This window comes from Condylura cristata, unplaced genomic scaffold (genome assembly GCF_000260355.1).
Source record: "Condylura cristata isolate star-nosed mole 26May11 unplaced genomic scaffold, ConCri1.0 scaffold00025, whole genome shotgun sequence".
NCBI classification, from domain to species: Eukaryota; Metazoa; Chordata; class Mammalia; order Eulipotyphla; family Talpidae; genus Condylura; species Condylura cristata.
In genome coordinates this window covers 10,658,290-10,676,740 of record NW_004567126.1, presented here as the reverse complement: position 1 = coordinate 10,676,740, position 18,451 = coordinate 10,658,290, and the positions used below count along the sequence as shown (strand labels likewise).

The 18,451-nt window shown below is 37.1% G+C and overlaps 1 protein-coding gene across 3 annotated transcripts in view; it reads right to left on the bottom strand.

Moving 5' to 3' along the window:
* The window catches only part of ZBTB44 (zinc finger and BTB domain containing 44), a 53,965-nt gene that overhangs the window by 11,201 nt on the left and 24,313 nt on the right, over positions 1-18,451 (bottom strand). For 2 of the 3 annotated variants that reach the window (XM_012729871.1, XM_004689090.2), the window contains exons 2-4: positions 16,368-17,441; positions 4,389-4,473; positions 1,311-1,474 (exon numbers count right to left, since the gene is read on the bottom strand). In XM_012729871.1, the coding sequence (XP_012585325.1) occupies positions 1,311-1,474; positions 4,389-4,473; positions 16,368-17,385 (1,267 nt within the window). In that variant the 5' untranslated portion in view covers positions 17,386-17,441. The remainder of the gene's footprint in view (positions 1-1,310; positions 1,475-4,388; positions 4,474-16,367; positions 17,442-18,451) is intronic. The other variant, XM_012729872.1, reaches the window with a different exon arrangement.

The following is an 18,451-nucleotide window of genomic DNA, read 5'->3' as shown; positions in this document are numbered from 1 at the left end:
AAGACAAAACAAAACAAAACAAAACAAAAAAATCCAAAACAAAAAGCACTACAAAGCCGACTGAATCAGGGCAAGGAGAAATTTAGGATTTAAGAACTAAAATTTCCATTAAATACTTTAAAAATATTTTATTTTTGCACAGAAGAACTGGGTACAGGCCAGAGATCCAGGGGTGAAGGGGTTCACAAGAGACAAGAGTGGGGAGCAGAGCAGGTAGGACAGGAGAGGTCTGCTGTGCCATTTGTGGGTTACCTCCCTGACGAGGAATAGAACTCGGGCTGTCAGGATTGATAGCTCTAAGACTTAATCCCGAGGCCTCCCAGGAGGACTCATTAAATTTTTAAAACTAATGCATTATGAAATAAATTCAAACTGAAGGGCAAGTTATAGAATAGTACAAAGAACACTAATATGTACCTTTTAACTTCATTTGCTTTATAATCTGTTTTTGTTCTTCTCTTTCATATACACACAAACCTAATATATCCAGTATCTTTACTGTTATTATTTTTTTTCTTTTTTAAAGATTTATTTATTCATTTACACAGATCTGGGGTACAGGCCAGAGATGCGGAGGGTGAGAGGATTCACCAGAGACAGAGTGGGGAGCAGAACAGGCAGATCAATGCAGTATACTGCTGAGGGGAGCAGCGGGTGGGCCAAGAGAAGTCTGCCACGCCATGTGGATCTCCTCCGGGGCAGGCGGGGATTGAACTCATGCGGAAGTGGCTTCAGCTTCTTAGTGCAGTGCTTTAACCTGCTGCACCACCAGGGAGGGCCCTCTTGACTGTTATTTTTAAAAATTTATTTATGCATACAGAATTGGGGTATAGGCCAGAGATGGGGGGGGCGGGGACAGGTGTGGGGGGGGGGTAAGAGGATTCACCAGAGACAGAGTGGTGAGCAGAACAGGCAGATCTTTACTGAAATACACTGCTGAGGGGAGCAACGGGAGGGTCAGAAGAGGTCTGCTGTGCCATGTGGGTCATTTCCTTGGCTGGGATTGACTCGAGCTGCAGTGGTTGTGATAATGTCATAGTGCTGTGCTTTAACCCACTGTGCCACCAGGGAGGGTCCTAATTTATTATTACATATATTCCCTCTGCAAGTTTTAATCAGAACACAGCAATGTATTAAACAGCATTCTGACATGGTACCATTTCAGCAATATACCTGAGACTTATCTGTTTTCATTTGACTTCCTTACATACTTTCTTTAAACTCAAATATCCATTTTCTGTATCTACCTGGAAAGCTATAATAATCCTTTACAGTACTTATTTATACAATAACAGGGAGGATGACATTACCTGAGTGGATGAGCATGTGCTGTTTTAGGTTCTGAATACGGGTGAATCGCACCCCACAAGTTGGACATTGAAAAGGTCTATCAGGACCATTTGGACTTGGTCGTTCTGTACTGCTGGTAGAAGGAGCAATGTAGAGTTGGTAGGGATACTGAACATTTTCCAATCTAAAAAAAAAAAAACAGACCAAAGAAGGCAACCAGGCTCTGATTTTTAAGTTGAATAAACATTTCTGCACAACTTTAAATGAGCAAAAGAAAAAACACAATGTCTTTTTAAACAACTCTTGGTTTACATCTTAATATTCAAAGATGTTTAACCATAGAACATATTAAAATCAATTTCTCTGATCCTTTCTTTTCTACTACTTCTGTAATTTAGGCCCTCACGCATCAGTGCAAGGCAGAAAGAGCAACTCCCTCCTCTGCTACCAAACAAATCCATCATTTCACAGTGACTTTTGATTAAAGATGATCCCCCATTTAAAATCCACAATGGTTAAAGTCTAACCCCCTTTGTAAGGCATGTAAGACTCTTCATGATCTGGATTCTGGGTTCTTTTACAGTCTCATTTCTTGTGCTACCCCCAACATACCCTGTAGTAGGCAGGTCCTCCTTATCTATACATACATTTCGTATATTTAACTTCTACTTGTCTACATTGATTGTCTATCTAACAACTATCTATTTTATGAAGTGTAACTAATATGTCATCTCCCTGCATAAGTAACCTCCTATGCAGAATGAGAACTATCTGCAAATCACTCATAATTATCTGTTTACTTGTCTAGCTTCAAACCTTCTCCCTTTCCCCAAAATGGATATTCCCCAAATTGGGAAGGGCTAGACATTTCATCTGTATTATTTCCACCATTTAGACAGTATTGTGTATGGAACAGACAAACTCATTATTATTTGAAATGAAGGAATGTAGTACATTTCTTTTCGTTTAAACTTTAATTTGTTCAAATGACTGACATTTTATTAAAATTACCTATTCTTCCAGAGACACCTATTTAAGAACTAGTCTCATTTAAATTCTTTTAATCCTTCAAATCCTTCAACAAGTACAATTTTTAGGTCTGCATACTCTACGAGAAGTTCATTCACTCAGTGGGGTCTATACTCAGTGATCAGTCAATAAATGCCCAGGAAAATTATCAGAACAAAGAATTAATACATGATGATTGCAGAGTGAGATTAGTGCTGCTTTATTTTAGACTGGTAGTCAGGAAAAGCTTTCTTGAAAATTGACATTTAAAAAGTGAACTAGAGGTCAAGAAGGAGAGATATCAATGTGAAAATCGGGAGTGACAGCATTTTTCAGGCAGAGTAAAGATTCTAAAGTGGCAGAAAAGACCCAAAGTATGAACAGACATGACATATTCCAGGGTCAATATTGTTAGACTGTAGAGTGCAAGGAGAAAGGTCTGAACAGAGTGTGACAGAAGTTGTATCATGCAGTACTTTAAAAGGTATAGGGGACCTCACTGATGGCACAGTGGGTTGGAGCATATTGGTGGTGGCCACTTCAGTGCCAGTTTGATCCTCCCCCCCACCTGCCCTGAAGGTGATCCACATGGTATGGCAGATCTCTCCTGATCTGCCTACTGCTCCCCTCAGCAGTGTACTTCGCTGATATGCTGGTTATGTTCCCCACTCTGTCTCTGGTAAATCCTCTCACTGTCAGATACCCCTGGCAGATACCCCAGTTCTGTATGCATAAATAAATCTTTAAAAAAAAAAAAAAGGCATAAGAAAGAGGTGGAGAAGGGAGGGAGGAGGAGATTGGGGATGTGACAATGGATCCTCACGGAGAACTTCAGTGGAGGGTGAGTGAAGCATGTGAACATGCTAATATTTATAATTATGTAAATGATTGGCAAATCAATAAAATTTGATTTAAAAGAGGCATAGAAAATTTAGATATGAACTTATTGGAAAATTTTAATAATCTACTGCTTAGAGCAACATAACCTGACCATAAGAAGAGATTATTCTGGCTGCCATGTCAAGAATGTAATAAAAGAGAATGAAATCATGATTTAGTTGAAAGCTTACTGTGTTAGTCAAAGCAAAGGCCCAAAGTTTTGACTTAGGGTCTGATTATAGCAGAGATGAAGTAAAAGTGGACTGATAAGGGATGTTTTCTGGAGACATAAGTAGAGCTGACAAGTACTGCTCAAGAATTAAATAGGAGAATGGGGTGGTGATGGAAAAGAGAATATAAAATTATCCCCAGAGATATTGCTTGAGAAGTTGTGGTGATGTTGCTGTTTACTAAGATGGGCAAGACTGCAGGACTTGTCTCTGAAGGGAGTTAGAAATCTATAGTTAGGTCTTGACCATGTTAACTCTCAAATGCCTCTTCCACATCTATGTAGCAGGGAGGTCAACTGAAAAACTTTAACTTGAAAGTTCTGGGTATAGTGAAGGGGATTTGACAAGCTTTTTCTACAGCAGGTCAGCCAGCAAATATTTTTGACTTTGCACACCACATGATCAATTTTGCCATCAATGGACAATATGGAAACAAATGTTTATGACTATTCCAATAAAACTTGATTTACAAGTAAAGATGCTATTTCTGATACTATTTAAAGTGGAGGACTTGGTAGTTTTGGAAATGTTCAAAAATATCCTTTTGTAGGTAGTCTAATTTATTATGTGGTAATGCTATCTCAACTGAAAATTGTTGAAGTGGGGCCCCAATACATTTTTCTTTTTTAAATATTTATGAATGTATAAAGAACTGGGGTATAGACCTGGGGTGTGGGGTGGTGAGAGGATTCACCAGAGACAGAGTGGGGAGCAGAACAGGCAGATCTACTGAAACACACTGCTGAAGGGAGCAGCAGATGAGACAGGAGAGGTCTGCTGTGCCATGTGGGTTAGCTCCTTGGCTGGGGATTGAACTTACGCCACAGTGGCTGTCAATAGCTTGATGGCACTGAGACTTAACCACTGTGCCACCAGGGAAGCCCCCAATAAGCTTCTTATATAATCCCCATATAAAATGCTTGAATTAAGAGTTGCAAGGACAGCCATCACAAGAAAACCACATACTATGTTGGTACTAACCGATCATCATCATCGGCATGAGCATTCGTGGCAGAAGTGCTCTGAAGTGTAGGCAACCCTTCGGTAACACCTTCATCTACAGAGCCTGTGAATAAAAGAACAGCTGTTAATACTTTGGTATAAAAAAATATAGTAGTAACTGCAAGTTGTAGCTCCATGCCTCAAACTCAGATTATCTAATATATGTATCAAATTACATTAAACTGAAGTAGTAATATTCTATATTTTATTTTTACTGGCATTATATTATGGTTGAAATTCTTTTAGGAGTCTTCAAATTTCAGAAACAAGCAGAGCAATTCAAATGTAAACAAAACAAATTCACATAAAATTAAGTTTTATAACCACAACTTAAGCACTGAAAAACTTTAAAAACTTGTTTTATTGTGATACACAACCCACTATACAATTTCTGTGCAGATGTTCTACTAAAACATCACCAGAATCTTAGATGTCTCATTTACCCTTCCCTGATCACAAATCCTTCTCTTCTTAAGAGATAACCATTATTCCTGTCTTTTATGGTTATCCTTTTCTTTTTTTAAAGATTTACTTATTTATGCATACAGGCCAAAGATGCAGGGGCAGTGAGAGGATTCACCAGAGACAAGAGTGGGGAGCAGAACAGGGATAGAATGGGGAACAGGAAGACTGACAAAAAACACTGTTGAGGGCAAGACAGGCAAGGTCTGCCAACTTGTGCTTTAGCAGCTGCGGCTAACTTCACAGTGTTGCACTTTAACCTGTTGCACCACCAGGAGGGCCCACCTTTCTTGTCTTTTAAAAATAATTTTATCTCAACTGCCATGTACCCATAAACTGGAAGCTGGCTCCTACTGGAACAGTCTATACACTGTTGTTTTCACATTACAGGGGCAGAGGGGAGTAGCTTTTGCAACAGAGGTCTGTGGTAACTAAGTCTAAAATATTTACTATTATGCCCTTTAAGAGAAAGCCTGCCCCCTTCATTATAAATAGCAATTTGTGTTGTCTTGTTGCAAACTTTATATAAATAGAAATCACACGTCACATTGTATCTTGCTTCTTTCCTTCAATACTATAGACTCATCCATGTTGTTTCATGTGTGAAATTCAAACAGTTGCTGTACAGTATTAATTTATCCATTTCACTTAGTTTCAGGCTAATATGAACAACATTGCTGTGAATATTCTTGTACAAGTAACTTAATGGGCATATAACAGTTTATTCTAGGTTACCCAACATGGAAGAATAGCCGGGTCATACTATATATATAGATCTTTGACTTTTTTACAAAGTGATTCCACTGAATTTACATTACCAACAATATGGAAGTCATGTTCTTCCACTTTCTCATCCATTCTTATTGTTGGATTTTTAAAAATTCTGCCAATTTGAAGAGTGTGTAGCAATAGTTCTTGTAGCTTGTTTCATTTCCCTTACTACTACTGAGGTTGAGCTCTTTTCTGCACTTCTACTGAATGCCTCTTTTGTGAAATGCCTGTTGAAGTCTTGTTATTGTCCTTTTGTTTTTTTTCATATTTTAGAAACAAGTTATTTGTTAGATACATTACAAATATTTTTTCCTCTTCCATGGCTTGTTTTGGTTTCTTTTGATAACCAAAAAATTTTTAATTTCAATTTATTCAATCTTTATGGTTGCATCTTTTTAAAAATCTTTATCTTTCAGGTTATCTCACGAAAGATTTGTTTTACCCTTGACATTTAGGTTTTTTCTTTAATCCACCTAGAGTTGATTTTTGCAACTGACTGAAAAGTGTTTTTTCTTCTCTGCTCTGCAGTGTTCATTTCAATCATATATCAATAGTATACAAATGCATAAACCTGTTTCTATTTGCCTATTTCTACTTGCCTGGACTTGTATTAATGCCAATCTGCAGTTACCACAGCTTTATAATAAATCTTATTATCAGGTAAAGCAACTTTTCTCACCTTGTTGATTTTCTTCCTAAACATTTTGGTTATTCTTGGTCCCTCGAATTTCTCTAGACATTTTTACAATCAGCTTGTTGAATGAATGTGATAATAATCATTCGGTCTCTCCCATTCTTTTAGTCTGGAAGTCATGTACTTTTTCTTATTCTTACTAGCTACTTTAGAAATAGACTCAAACTTATCAAAGTCCAAAGGCAAACAAAACTGTTACTTTTCCCTATAATATACACTTTAAGAATCACCTTAATTCCTCCATTTCCCACATACTTCCATTTTGCAACTGACATTATTATGATATTTTACTTTAGTTTTGATAGAAACAAGACATTAATTTTTGATACAAGTATTGTTTATTTACATCTGTTCTCATGTTTACCTCTTTGCTCTTCATTTCTTCTATATTAGTCCTTCACCTGTGCTCATTTCTGCCTGAAGTCCATTCTTAATTTAGTAATGATCTGCTGAACTGTTTCCTTTGAAAATTTCCTTAGTATACTTTCACTTCTGAAAGATATTTTTCACTATGTAGACAACCAGATTAAGTTATTTTCATTCAGCACACTGAGGATATTCTCTCACTGGTTTCTGATGCTAATTATCAAGTCAGATTTCTTCTGAAGGTAATACTGATTTTAAAAAGCTTATACTCTACGTTTTTTATTATTCAGATTTGGGATTTGCTGGTTTCTAATATATAGAAGGATATCTTTCATCAAATCTGTATAATTCAGACATTGTTTCTTCTTTTAGACATTCATCAAACCAAAGTTTGTATTGTCTTTACCCTTTTCTCCACACTGCAGTTTTACCACTCTTGTCTCTGTAATGACTAATTTTATTTATCAACTTTAGACTTTAGTGCTCCTGCTTCTCTGGCCTATGGATTGGGACTGGGATTAATACCAATCACCCCAAGTGCTCAGGTTTCCTTGGGAGTCCAGCTGGCATACTACAGACTTTATAGCTGCCATAATCCTGAGTGAACTGCTCCTATTAAGTCTCTTCTAGATACCTATGTATATACAGTTCATTGTCTTCCTAAAGAACTTTGATTAGTACAGTTTTCCTGTGTGCAATAAGCAGATTTCTTCTAATTCTAAAAGACTCATAAATCCTTTATTCTGCTAAGGTCAATCTGATGCCAAAATGCTGACCAAGATTTTTGTTTGGTTATTTTTCTTTCTTTTCTAAAAGTCCTATTTGGTCTTTTCCCTCTAATATGTTATCTCAATCTTTACAGCTTATTACTCTTTGCAACTACTGAAACTGGTTTGTTAAACATAGTAAACAAATTTATTCTATATCTGTTAAAACTATGCCAAATAGTGATGCCAATTTATTTCTGCTGTTTGTTTTTCCTCCCAGTTGGTTTTCTCTGTCATGTTCCCTTGTGTACCGTGAATATTTTTGACAGTGGTTGTTGCCCTTGAAAATGGTTTACGGGAACTGATTTGCTGAGGTTAGGATGAACATGCCCTATTTCAGAGATGTTTTATATTTGTTTCTGCTAGTATCATGGAGTGTACTTCCAAAACCAAATTCACTGATTCCTTGACCAACCTGATTTAGGAATAATCAGGACATAAATCTACAAGAAGCTGGTCAATGGTCACAACTCAGGGATGTGTTTCACACCCTTTCCTTTTCATTTTGTAGTCTGCCCAATTCCTTGGTAACTTTTTCTATAGTCCATTGGAATCTGGAGCAAGGGGAGCAGGTTTAATTGTAGTGATACAGTCCTTTGGGGTCTCTAGTTAAGTGTTGGGCAACTTTCTTAAGACTAAACTTTCGCCTGCTTTGGGCCTTGACTTATTTGAGTTGAAGTGAAACCCATTTGTTTCCACCAAGTATCTTCAGAAAAATGCTCTCTGCAATTATTCATTTTTTTAGTGTTCAAAATAATCTACTTAGCTTTCTGGGTCAGGTGTCCCATCACCCTAAATTTATCGGGACAGGTTCTTGGTTATCTTTACAAATACTTCTGAAGTAACCTTTAAAAGTGTGTGTGTATTCATTTATGAGTGGAAAGACAGAAGCAATTTAGCTTATTATTAGGTCCTGAACTGTCAATATTACTATGCACAAAGGCACAGACCACGTAAGTTTGAGTTTCCTGAAGCTATATAGTACATAAACAGTGAACAAGCTTTTGTTTGCAATATTTTAATGAAAAAGAAAAAAGGTACATTTTATACTAACACTTTACCTAACACCATACACATGCAGCATTTAATAAATACTGTTAAGGGACATGCAGGATAAAACTTCCTTCTGATAAAAAATACTTGTCTTTCTCTTACAACATTAAATTAGCTGACATTACTAGGAAATGAAGTTTCCACTTACATAAAAAATTTTTAAAAAACCAACCTAATCCTTTTTAAGAAAACTAAAATTATTTTTGAATAATATTTGAACTAGAAAATTTAGTTGTGCTACATCTTGGCTTGACTTCATCAGATTATGTGCTCATGTTTAATCCCAACAGCACCCCTATTTGTTCTGTATGTCCCCATCTCAATTATTTAACATTTCTCTACATTACTTTCTCTCCCACTCTTTCCCTTACTATCAAGACATTTATTCTTTTCTCCTGTGCCCACCTTTCTAACATATTCCTGAACTGTCTGATTTGTTTTTAATTCAGAAAAGTGGGTTAAAGGGCAGATAATGCTGCATTCTGCTTATGAAAAAAACTGCTCACTTGTCAATTATCTTCCCATTTTCACTTATTTTCCTTAAAGAAAAGTGACCTTTAAACACTACCATTTCAATTTGTCTTAGGATAAAGACTGGAAAATTCTAGTATATGGAACTGGTTACCATAGACACCCCAAAACATCTACTTATAGTAGTATTTCAGTTATTTAATACAGATAATACAGACAAGATTTGCGTAAGAGCATAGGTCTGATTTTGGGGAGGCAAGAAAACTGATGTAACTGGTATCTTCTCACTACCAGGCAAGTTATACTACTTCTAGGAGGAGGGGAAGTCTTGGTGAGGTAGAAATAAAAAATACTCTACTTTTGATTGGTCCTAGTAATGTAAAAGCTTTGTTTTAATAAGTTGGTGAAAAAGAACTAAAATAGACTGAAGGTACATCTAGTAGATGGTCCCTCTTAAAAAACAAACCTATTTCCATGTTTTGATGAGTCATCTACACCTTGATCTCTGGAATTTAATTTGATAGACAGTGACCACGTGCTATTAAATGCACCAAAAGCTAAATATAAAAAACATTCCAAGCTAAACTAAAAGTTACAAACAAAAAACAATTTTAGAATTCTATCTAAACCATGGACGTTATAACACATAAACGGTATCATATCACTTATATAACCATTGGCAAAAATAAATCTTGTAAGCTTTACCTGAAATGATTTTTTTGCCAATGATAACACAAATTATGAGAATTGGAATTTTAATTGAACTGTTTTAATATCACAATATGTACATAGTATCTTATTTTTTACTTAACTTTCCCACTGTCCTCAAGGTGACAATGATATTTCTTAAACTATTAAAAGTTTCCTCTGCCCTCAGTGGTTAAGTGCTAAGAATTCTTAATAGAACACTTACGTTATGAAATGGTAAAGCTGATTTGCACAGATAATCAGCTGTATATGCTATATATGGTAAGGAGCATTTTAGCAAGGAAGGTTCTTGATTCTTTAAGGTAATTTTAGGGAGGATTTAAGGAAGAGTGTGTCTACTCTCTTCCACCAATGAAGGTTGCATCATCACAGTTTCTATTGTATCAAATGGATTCCTATTGTTTGCTGCTAACCATTATTAAGTACTCGACTCTTACAAAAAAACTTGGTGGTGAAAAACTGTAGTGTTTATCTGCTGCTGAGCATTGTCAGTACTGTTCTAAATGTCTTAAGTATATCATTTCATATGAGAAAAGCAGCAGCTAACATTCAGGAGTGGATCTGGCCTTCACAAAGAGTCTTTAGTGTTTTCTTGTTGTACATAAACAATTTCTCAGAATACCGACACCAGAACCCAGGCTACAATGGTCTGAGACAAAGCACAAAATTTAAGCTCAGATTAAAACAAGGTCACTCTGTAATCACAGAAAAACCGAATAGTCCCCTCTTCTCTCTAGCTAATATATGTAAACGGCTTTAATCTGTATTCCTACAGTATTTATTAAGATACCCAATCATAGAATTATCCCTGCTTTCTGACACCAACCCTGAATAACTACTACTTCCTTAAATCCTCCCTAAAATCACCTAAAGCAAGCCCAATCCTCCAATATTTTTTTCCTCATACACTTACTGAGGCACCTTAAAGAATCCATGGTGTGTGATGTCCCATGCCACAAATTCTGGTGATCTCTGGTAACAAAGCAGAGACTCATGAAGACACATGAAGACACATAGTTGAAGGTTTCATTGCTTTACCTGCACCAGGATCTTGATAACAGAGTATACTTCAAAATCCCTTTGTATTATTTTATATATATATATTTAAAAAAGACATTAACATGCCCAAATATTCTATCAAAACCCTAACAATGCCTAAGGAAAAAAAAAAATCACTTGAGTTGCAACCTGCCCTTACCTTAGGAGGTAGTTCATAGTAAACTGGATTTCAAAGCCCTTCATTGTTGGGATTATTTTGTTTTCCTAGAATAAAGCCTTTGGGGGAATATTTTGGTTCTTTAACCATATTTGTCATTGTTTCTTAATGAAAAATTTCTAGCCTTTAATACTTGATGCTATGATCTGTCTGTCTAGTGTCTACTTTTGTTTAAAAGAGAACAGACTATAATGAGATGATGGGCAAAAGCCTGAATGACCCATTTAATAAAAAGGCCTTGGAAACCGAGCTCAGAAGACTTCTGACAGGAAAAATATTTCAAAACTTAACAAGGTGGTGACATAGATATTAAAAAAAGTATCATGAAAAGTGACCAAAGCCAGTCAGAAAGACCACATATTACACAATCCTATTTATATGAAATATCCAGAACATGTAAATCTAGAGACGTATATTAGAAATTGGAGTTGGAGACCTAGACCTTGAAGTGAGACTACAAAGTAGGAAAGGAGTAAAGGGTTTACTGCCAAGGGTTAAAGGTCTTCTTTCTGAGGTGATGAAAATGTTTTAAAACTTCAAAGATTGTGGAAATGGTCGTACAACTCTATGAAATACTAAAAAACCACTGGAGTGTACATTTTAACTGGATTTTACAATATGTAAGTCATATCTCACTGAAGATGTTAAAAAAAATCTTCATGAGGAGTGCTTCAATTTTGTCCTTTCATCCCCAAGAAATGCTCTGCTTAGTAATATGCCCAGAATCAGGAGGCTTTGTCTGATAGCTGACAAATGGCTTTTAGCCAAGCATAAGAAATAAAAAGTTACACAAGCATTACTCTCGATGGATAGTTGCAGTTCCCATGGGTTGTCTCTATTTAAAACTGCACCCTTCCAGTGCAGCATCTACTTCCTTCATGCCTTTTTCACTGTAACTTGTATACTCATCTCTAAACTGATTAAATTTTATCAAGGCAATGTGGCGTTGCAAGTGGCCATTTGGCAGGGAGTTCCTGGAATTATCCAGACGTTCCTTTGAGGTCTATTACCACTGTTCCAACTGCATGGTACTGCCATGATGCTTCCTATGTAAGGCTTTTCTATCAATGACACAACCTTGGTTAACATATGAATAGGAATGAAGCACTGAAACACACTATTAAACACCTCCAAATGAACTATGAGTTTGTTCTTGATACTGCTTGCTTTCTGAGTAGAGTGGGATTTTCTCAGTCTACTGAGAAATATAGCTATGCTATATAGTAGCATAGACAGCTAATGCTAAACAGCTATGCTGCAATGATAGGGGAAAAAGTTACTTTGTATTCCTTTAGTAGGGAGATCCCAACTCAGTTCTACACAACAGGTGTACTTATTACCTGATAGTTATTAAAAAGCTCTTTTACTCAGACTCTCCACTCTTTTTGTTATTATTCAAAAATTTCAAAATAAAGAGAACAAGTACAATTTAAAAACTATGATTACCAGAGCCTTAAAAAGTCAATTTTTCACAGCGCAAACTATGGCCAAGAGTTTGAGAGTAATATAATTCCTCTCTGGGACCCACACTAATTCCTTATGATTAATAATGATAAGCTACCTTTGTAAATGGGAATTTTAGTTAAATCTTGGGTTCTACCACGTTACCAGGAATTTTGCTTGAATGCTCTCAAGAGATTCATATGCTGCCTCCAGCTTTACCACAAGTAGGTATATTTTGAAAATATTCATCAAAGCAGTTTCTAAATGACCTAATAAAATACGAAGTTTTGTTCTTGTGGAAAAGATGTCACTAGAGAAAATTTTCCACAGAATGGCAGTAGAAAGGAACTGACTAGATATCAACAACTCACTAAGCTATAAAACTTCAAGGTGTGTTGATCATTGAATTCGTATTTCCCAACTTAGAAGACAAACATCACATCCTTCTGACTACTGTACATCCACACATTCCATTGAAGACCGTAAAGTATGCATTCTGAGGACTCTCCAGAAGACTATCCTAAAAAGTGGATAGCTCAACTCTGATTTTAGGACTGTTTTCCATTCCTTTATTACTAATTTTGCCTATTATAGCTGAACCATTGCTCATCCTCATTCAACTGTTGTTTTTTCTTAAAGAGTGATTTATTTAGGCACATAAGAACTGGGGTACAGACCAGAGGTGTGGGGGATGAGAGGATTCACCAGATATAGTGGAACAGAATAGGCAGACTGGCTGAAATACACTTCTGAGGGGAGCAGCGGGTGATAGAGGAGATGTATGATGCACCATGTAGGTCACTTCCCTCATAGGGGATCAAACTCATGCTGCAGTGATTGCCGATAGCTTCATAGTATTGGACTCTAACCCCTTGCACTACCAGGGAGGCCCCATTCAATTGTTTTTGGCCACCTAAGTAGGGAAAACAAAACTCTTCTATGTTGTTTAGACTAGCTACTACTACTCTGAACAGATTGCTGGATGTACTATCTTCCATCTGATTTAGCTGACAAAAATGTAAAAATCTGCTTTACATTTCAGAATAGGGGCCTCTTGGGTGGCACACGGGTTAAAGTCTCAGTGCTATCAAGCTATAGGCAGGCACTATAACATGAGTTTGGTCCCCAGCCAGGAAGCTGACCCACATGGCGCAACAGATTGCTCCCTGTCTCACCCATTGCTCCCTCCTCTCAGCAATGTATTTCTGCTGAGTGGATCCACCTGTTCTGCTCCCCACTGTCTCTTGTGAATCCTCTCACTCACTATACTTCTGGCCTAGGCCCCAGTTCTTGTATGCATAAATAAATTAATCTTTTAAAGAAAACATTTCAGGATAGACTCTTTTTTTCTAAGAGTCTCATATTCTATTACAATACTCAGCCTTATTAATAACTGGATCTTGGCTTCACATCATCAAAGTGCTTCTGTTGAAGTCACTACAATCTTATTGGTTACAAACTATCCAATCAGAAAGTATCTTTCTAACAGTCCTGATTGTGATAGCTTGTTCTCTTTGGAGTACATTTCAGCCTGGCTTGCAGGAACTGATCAATTCTACTGAAATAATTTATTTTAAAGGACATAAAATTGTCTCACTCCAGTTGTAATAAATAACATGTATACTCCCAATACGCCTACCAATAAGATACTACTTCTTGAATAGACATAGGATTTACATGTATCTGGTTAGCATACTAATTTATCCTGCTTATTTGTGTAACTGCTGGAGATTTTCAGATATTAAAACTATAGGCATTATCTTGGAGGGCACTCACATACTTATCATACATAATATACAGCTATTACTTTCCTTACATTATGATTATAGGAACTCAGGTTAAGTGACTTGATCAAAATCATAATCTATTAAGTGGAAGGCACCAGTAGCAGAATCTAGATTTGTTTAACTTCAGCCCTCTGAACTTTTAATCATTACGCTGTACTGTTTCTATGTCCAATGTTATAATTTTACCATTTTTCTAGTTATGTACCTTAATAATGCATCTATTCATTACTGCTACTGAGAAAACTATCAAATTATTTCTTAAAACCTTATCCAGCTACCTCCCCCATAACAAGTCAAACATTAAGATGAGTTAGCGACTGTCAGAAGTTAGGAAGAGGCATGGCAAAGGAGGAAACTTCCTTGCAGTCTTTAAAGGAACCAACACCTTGATTTTAGAATCTGGTCTGAACTGTGAGACAATAAATTTGTTTATTTAAATCACCTAGTTTGTGGTACTATGTTGTGGCAGTACTAGGAAACTCGGAGAGTCAAAATTCAAGAAATTTTACAAAGGTAAGATGGCCTTCATGGTTCTCCAATGTCTGACATAGGTATTTCTCAAGGTTTAGTCCTTTGATTTTGGTGCCTGTTTGGAAATTTTCCTGTTGAGAGTCAATTCGTTAGGGCTAATAGCTCTGAATTGGTAGTCTTCAGTTTTGGTCTTAAAAATACAGCTTTTTCAACTGCTCTTTGGCCATGACAGTTCTTGACTATCATCCAAGCATAATTCACCTTGCTCTTAAAACTGGGTTCCCACCTCCTTCCACTGACTTTCACTTTATAAAAGATAGTAAGATACATCAGAATGTACTAAAAATGTTACCACTATTTTCCTAGTCATCCAGAGGAATCTGATGTCTATTTCCTCACTCCACTAATTACATATCATCAGGTAATAGAGGCTTACTTTAAAATATCTTTTAGTACTCATTTTTGAAGGTTTCACTGTAAGCATCTTTATTCATACAAAGAAAACTGTACTGAAACTGCTTTCTGACAGTTCCTGTCAAGCCAAACCCTCTGAGTACCAATGTCTAATAAATTTTCCTAAAATGGTTATAAATGTTTATTTTTCACTCCTAAAAGGGGATTCCTTACTACAATTAGTTTACTTAACCAAGTTGTGGCAGACACTGTTAATTGAATACAACACCCATTATCCTCTAATTTTGTTTGAGGAGATACATACACAAGTAATATGCACATCTTCCAAGACTCCCTTGTAGCTAGGAAGGACCACAGGACATAATTTGGCAGAAGTATTTTAGGGCTTTCTGAGAACATCTGTGATTTGCTGACATAAGTGTTAACTATTCTAGAATGTGAAGCTAAAGATGAAAAAAGTATCATAACCATGAAGCATATGCACAAGACATATGGGTGAAAAAGACAAATTAAGGATGGTAGAATATAAATATATAAGGAGGCTAGGTCACTGGTTATATTGTAATAAAAATTAGTCTAAGTCACTTTGAAGAGATTTCATTATATTCAACTGAACGCAATCCTAACTGAAACTAATGCAAGGCCCTTCACAAGTACTAAGCTTCATACTTTGCCTTATCTCCTGTTAGTTCCTTCACTTTCAGGCATCCATGTTTTATTCACATCATTCGATACTGAATTCATTGCTTACCAAACATTCAATGCTATTCCACACAAAGAAATGCCATTTCTTTGCCAAGGCAAACTTATTAAGATCCAGTTCAGATACAGTGTTAACTTGCTCTTTCCTTTATGAACCTGACACTTGGTTAATTACTCTAGGTTAGCACTAATTATTGATTTATACATCACTTCCTCAAACTATTATATCCTTAGATTCAGGGAATGTGCCTTTTTAAATAAGATGGCTCCAGTATTTGGCACATGGTAAGTTATCAATAAATATTTTAATAAAGAATAAAACACTAACTGGATTTTTTAACTGATATTTGTTTCAGTGAAAGTAATTCACAATTCATATATTTATGTCAATACATCTGCCCTTGTCTCATTAGGTTTTGTTAGCACAGTATTTCTTTCCAATATATACGCTGTGAAAAAAACCCCAAAACCCAAAAAAACTGGTAGTACTAATAGCATTTAAAAAAAAATCCAATTACCATAGTTTAATCTTCTTAATATTTCCCATAGGACCTATAGAAGTTAATTGAATAGGCACTTAAAAATCCTTGAATTGACTTTATAGCATCATGAAAAACATAAAAGATGTTATACCTATAGAGGAAGACTGTGGACTAATCAGAAGGTCTTCTTGAACTTGTTCACTTCCTGGCACCGTCTGCTGATCACTCAGTGAACTCTGAGATGCACTGACAGGTTGGGATACTTCCTCATGGACCTCCTCATCACTTAACCTTTCTACTTTAACTCGGACATCTTCTTCAGTACCTAGAGGCAAGGTAGGTTTTGTGCTCTCACAAGTCACATAATCAGTCATTCTTCTACCTGTCTCAGATGGGCCAGGTAATTCTAAAGTCCGAGTATTTTCTGCCTGCTTAACCTTATCAGGCTGGATTCTTCGATCAATTCCGAAAGGAAAAGTCCAGGGAAAAGCTAAGGAAGAGTCAACAGGTTGATTTCTATTTTCTGAGTAAGGAGCTGAAGAATTCAGTACCTGGGGAGAACTTGTTTGAGTGTTACACTTAACAGGACTTTCAGGAGACATAACAATGTAGCTTTTGCGTTTTCTCCTGGATTCTCGGCAGACAGGAATGGTTCTTTCTACCACACTGCACTCTGAAGATACTGGAGAAATGCTTCCATCACGAGATGTAAAATTGCAGTTAGAGTTATTTTCTTGCCCAGCATCTAGACCCTTTTCTGGTTGGCTGTTGGGTGTATTCCATAAAATGCTTGATTTCATGAACTCTGAGCAGGTACTAGCAACGCTAAACATTTGCATGTAACTGGCTGCAGCTAGAACATCAATGATATTTTCTGTGTTAATTGACAGGGTGGCGGTATAAGCATATTCTAAAAGGGGTATAAAGCCAGTCACTGTAACATGATGCAAATCCAACACATTCTTGTTCTCATCTTCTGGTTGGCCTACAAGTTTGGTGCGAAAGAAATCACTGCAAGCTGCTAGTACCACCTTGTGTGCCCGGAAGATTTTGTCCTGTACACGAATAGTGATATCACAAAAATGTCCATCATTTCGCAGCATATTTAGCTTTCCAAGCATTTCCTGGCTGTGGGAAGAGGAGCTATGAGTAAATGTTTTCACACCCATCTTTCCCTTCCTCTTCTACAGATGCTTTTCAAGGATGCAAATGAATCAGAAATGTCCTAAAAAAACAAAACAAAAAACATAAAATAACTATTAGTTGATGGTTTCGTGGTCAAAAGAATGGGTAATTTAGATAATTTTCATGCAGTCACTATGCTAAACAAAAAAGCTGAATGACTCTGAGAAAGTTCAAGGTAGGGAATATATTAAAATCTACATTTCCTCTAAATGTACCCAAATCTGTGTCATCAGTTGAGTCAGTAAACTATTTTTAATGGGGCCTCCCTGTTGGTACAACAGGTTAAACTGCAGGACTGTGAAGCTAGTAACAGCTGCTTTTGTGCAAATTCCATCTCTTCCACGGAGGTGACCCACTTGGCCCAGTAAACCTCTCCTGTCTCGCTCACTGCTCCCCTCAGCAGTGTACTTCATCGATCTGCCTGTTCTGCTCCCCACTGTCTCTGGTGAATCCTCTTATCACCCCTGCACCTCTATATACATAATAAATCTTATCACCCTTGTACCTCTGGCCTGTACCCCAGATTTTTATGCATAAATAAGTCTTAAAAAAACAACAACCCTATTTTGGCCCTCCCTGGTGGTGCAGCGGGTTAAAGCACAGCACTGAGAATCTAAAGCTACTTCCGCATGAGTTCGATTCCCGCCTGCCCGGGAGGTGACATGGTGTGGCAGCCCTCTCCTGACCTGCCCGCATGAAGTACAGCAGTGTACTTCATCGATCTGCCTATTCTTTTCCCTACTCTGTATCTGGTGAAGCCTCTCACTGCCCCTGAGCCTCTGGCCTATACCCCATTTCTGTATGCACAAATAAATAAATCTTTAAAAAAAAAACCCCTATTTTGGCCCTCCCTGGTGGTGCAGCGGGTTAAAACACTGCACTAAGAAGCTAAAGCCACTTCCACATGAGTTCGATTCCCGCCTGCCCCGGAGGTGACCACATGGTGTGGCAGACCTCTCCTGACCCGCCCGCTGCTCCCCTCAGCAGTGTACTTCGTCGATCTGCCTGTTCTGCTTCCCGCTATGTCTCTGGTGAATCCTCTCACCGCCC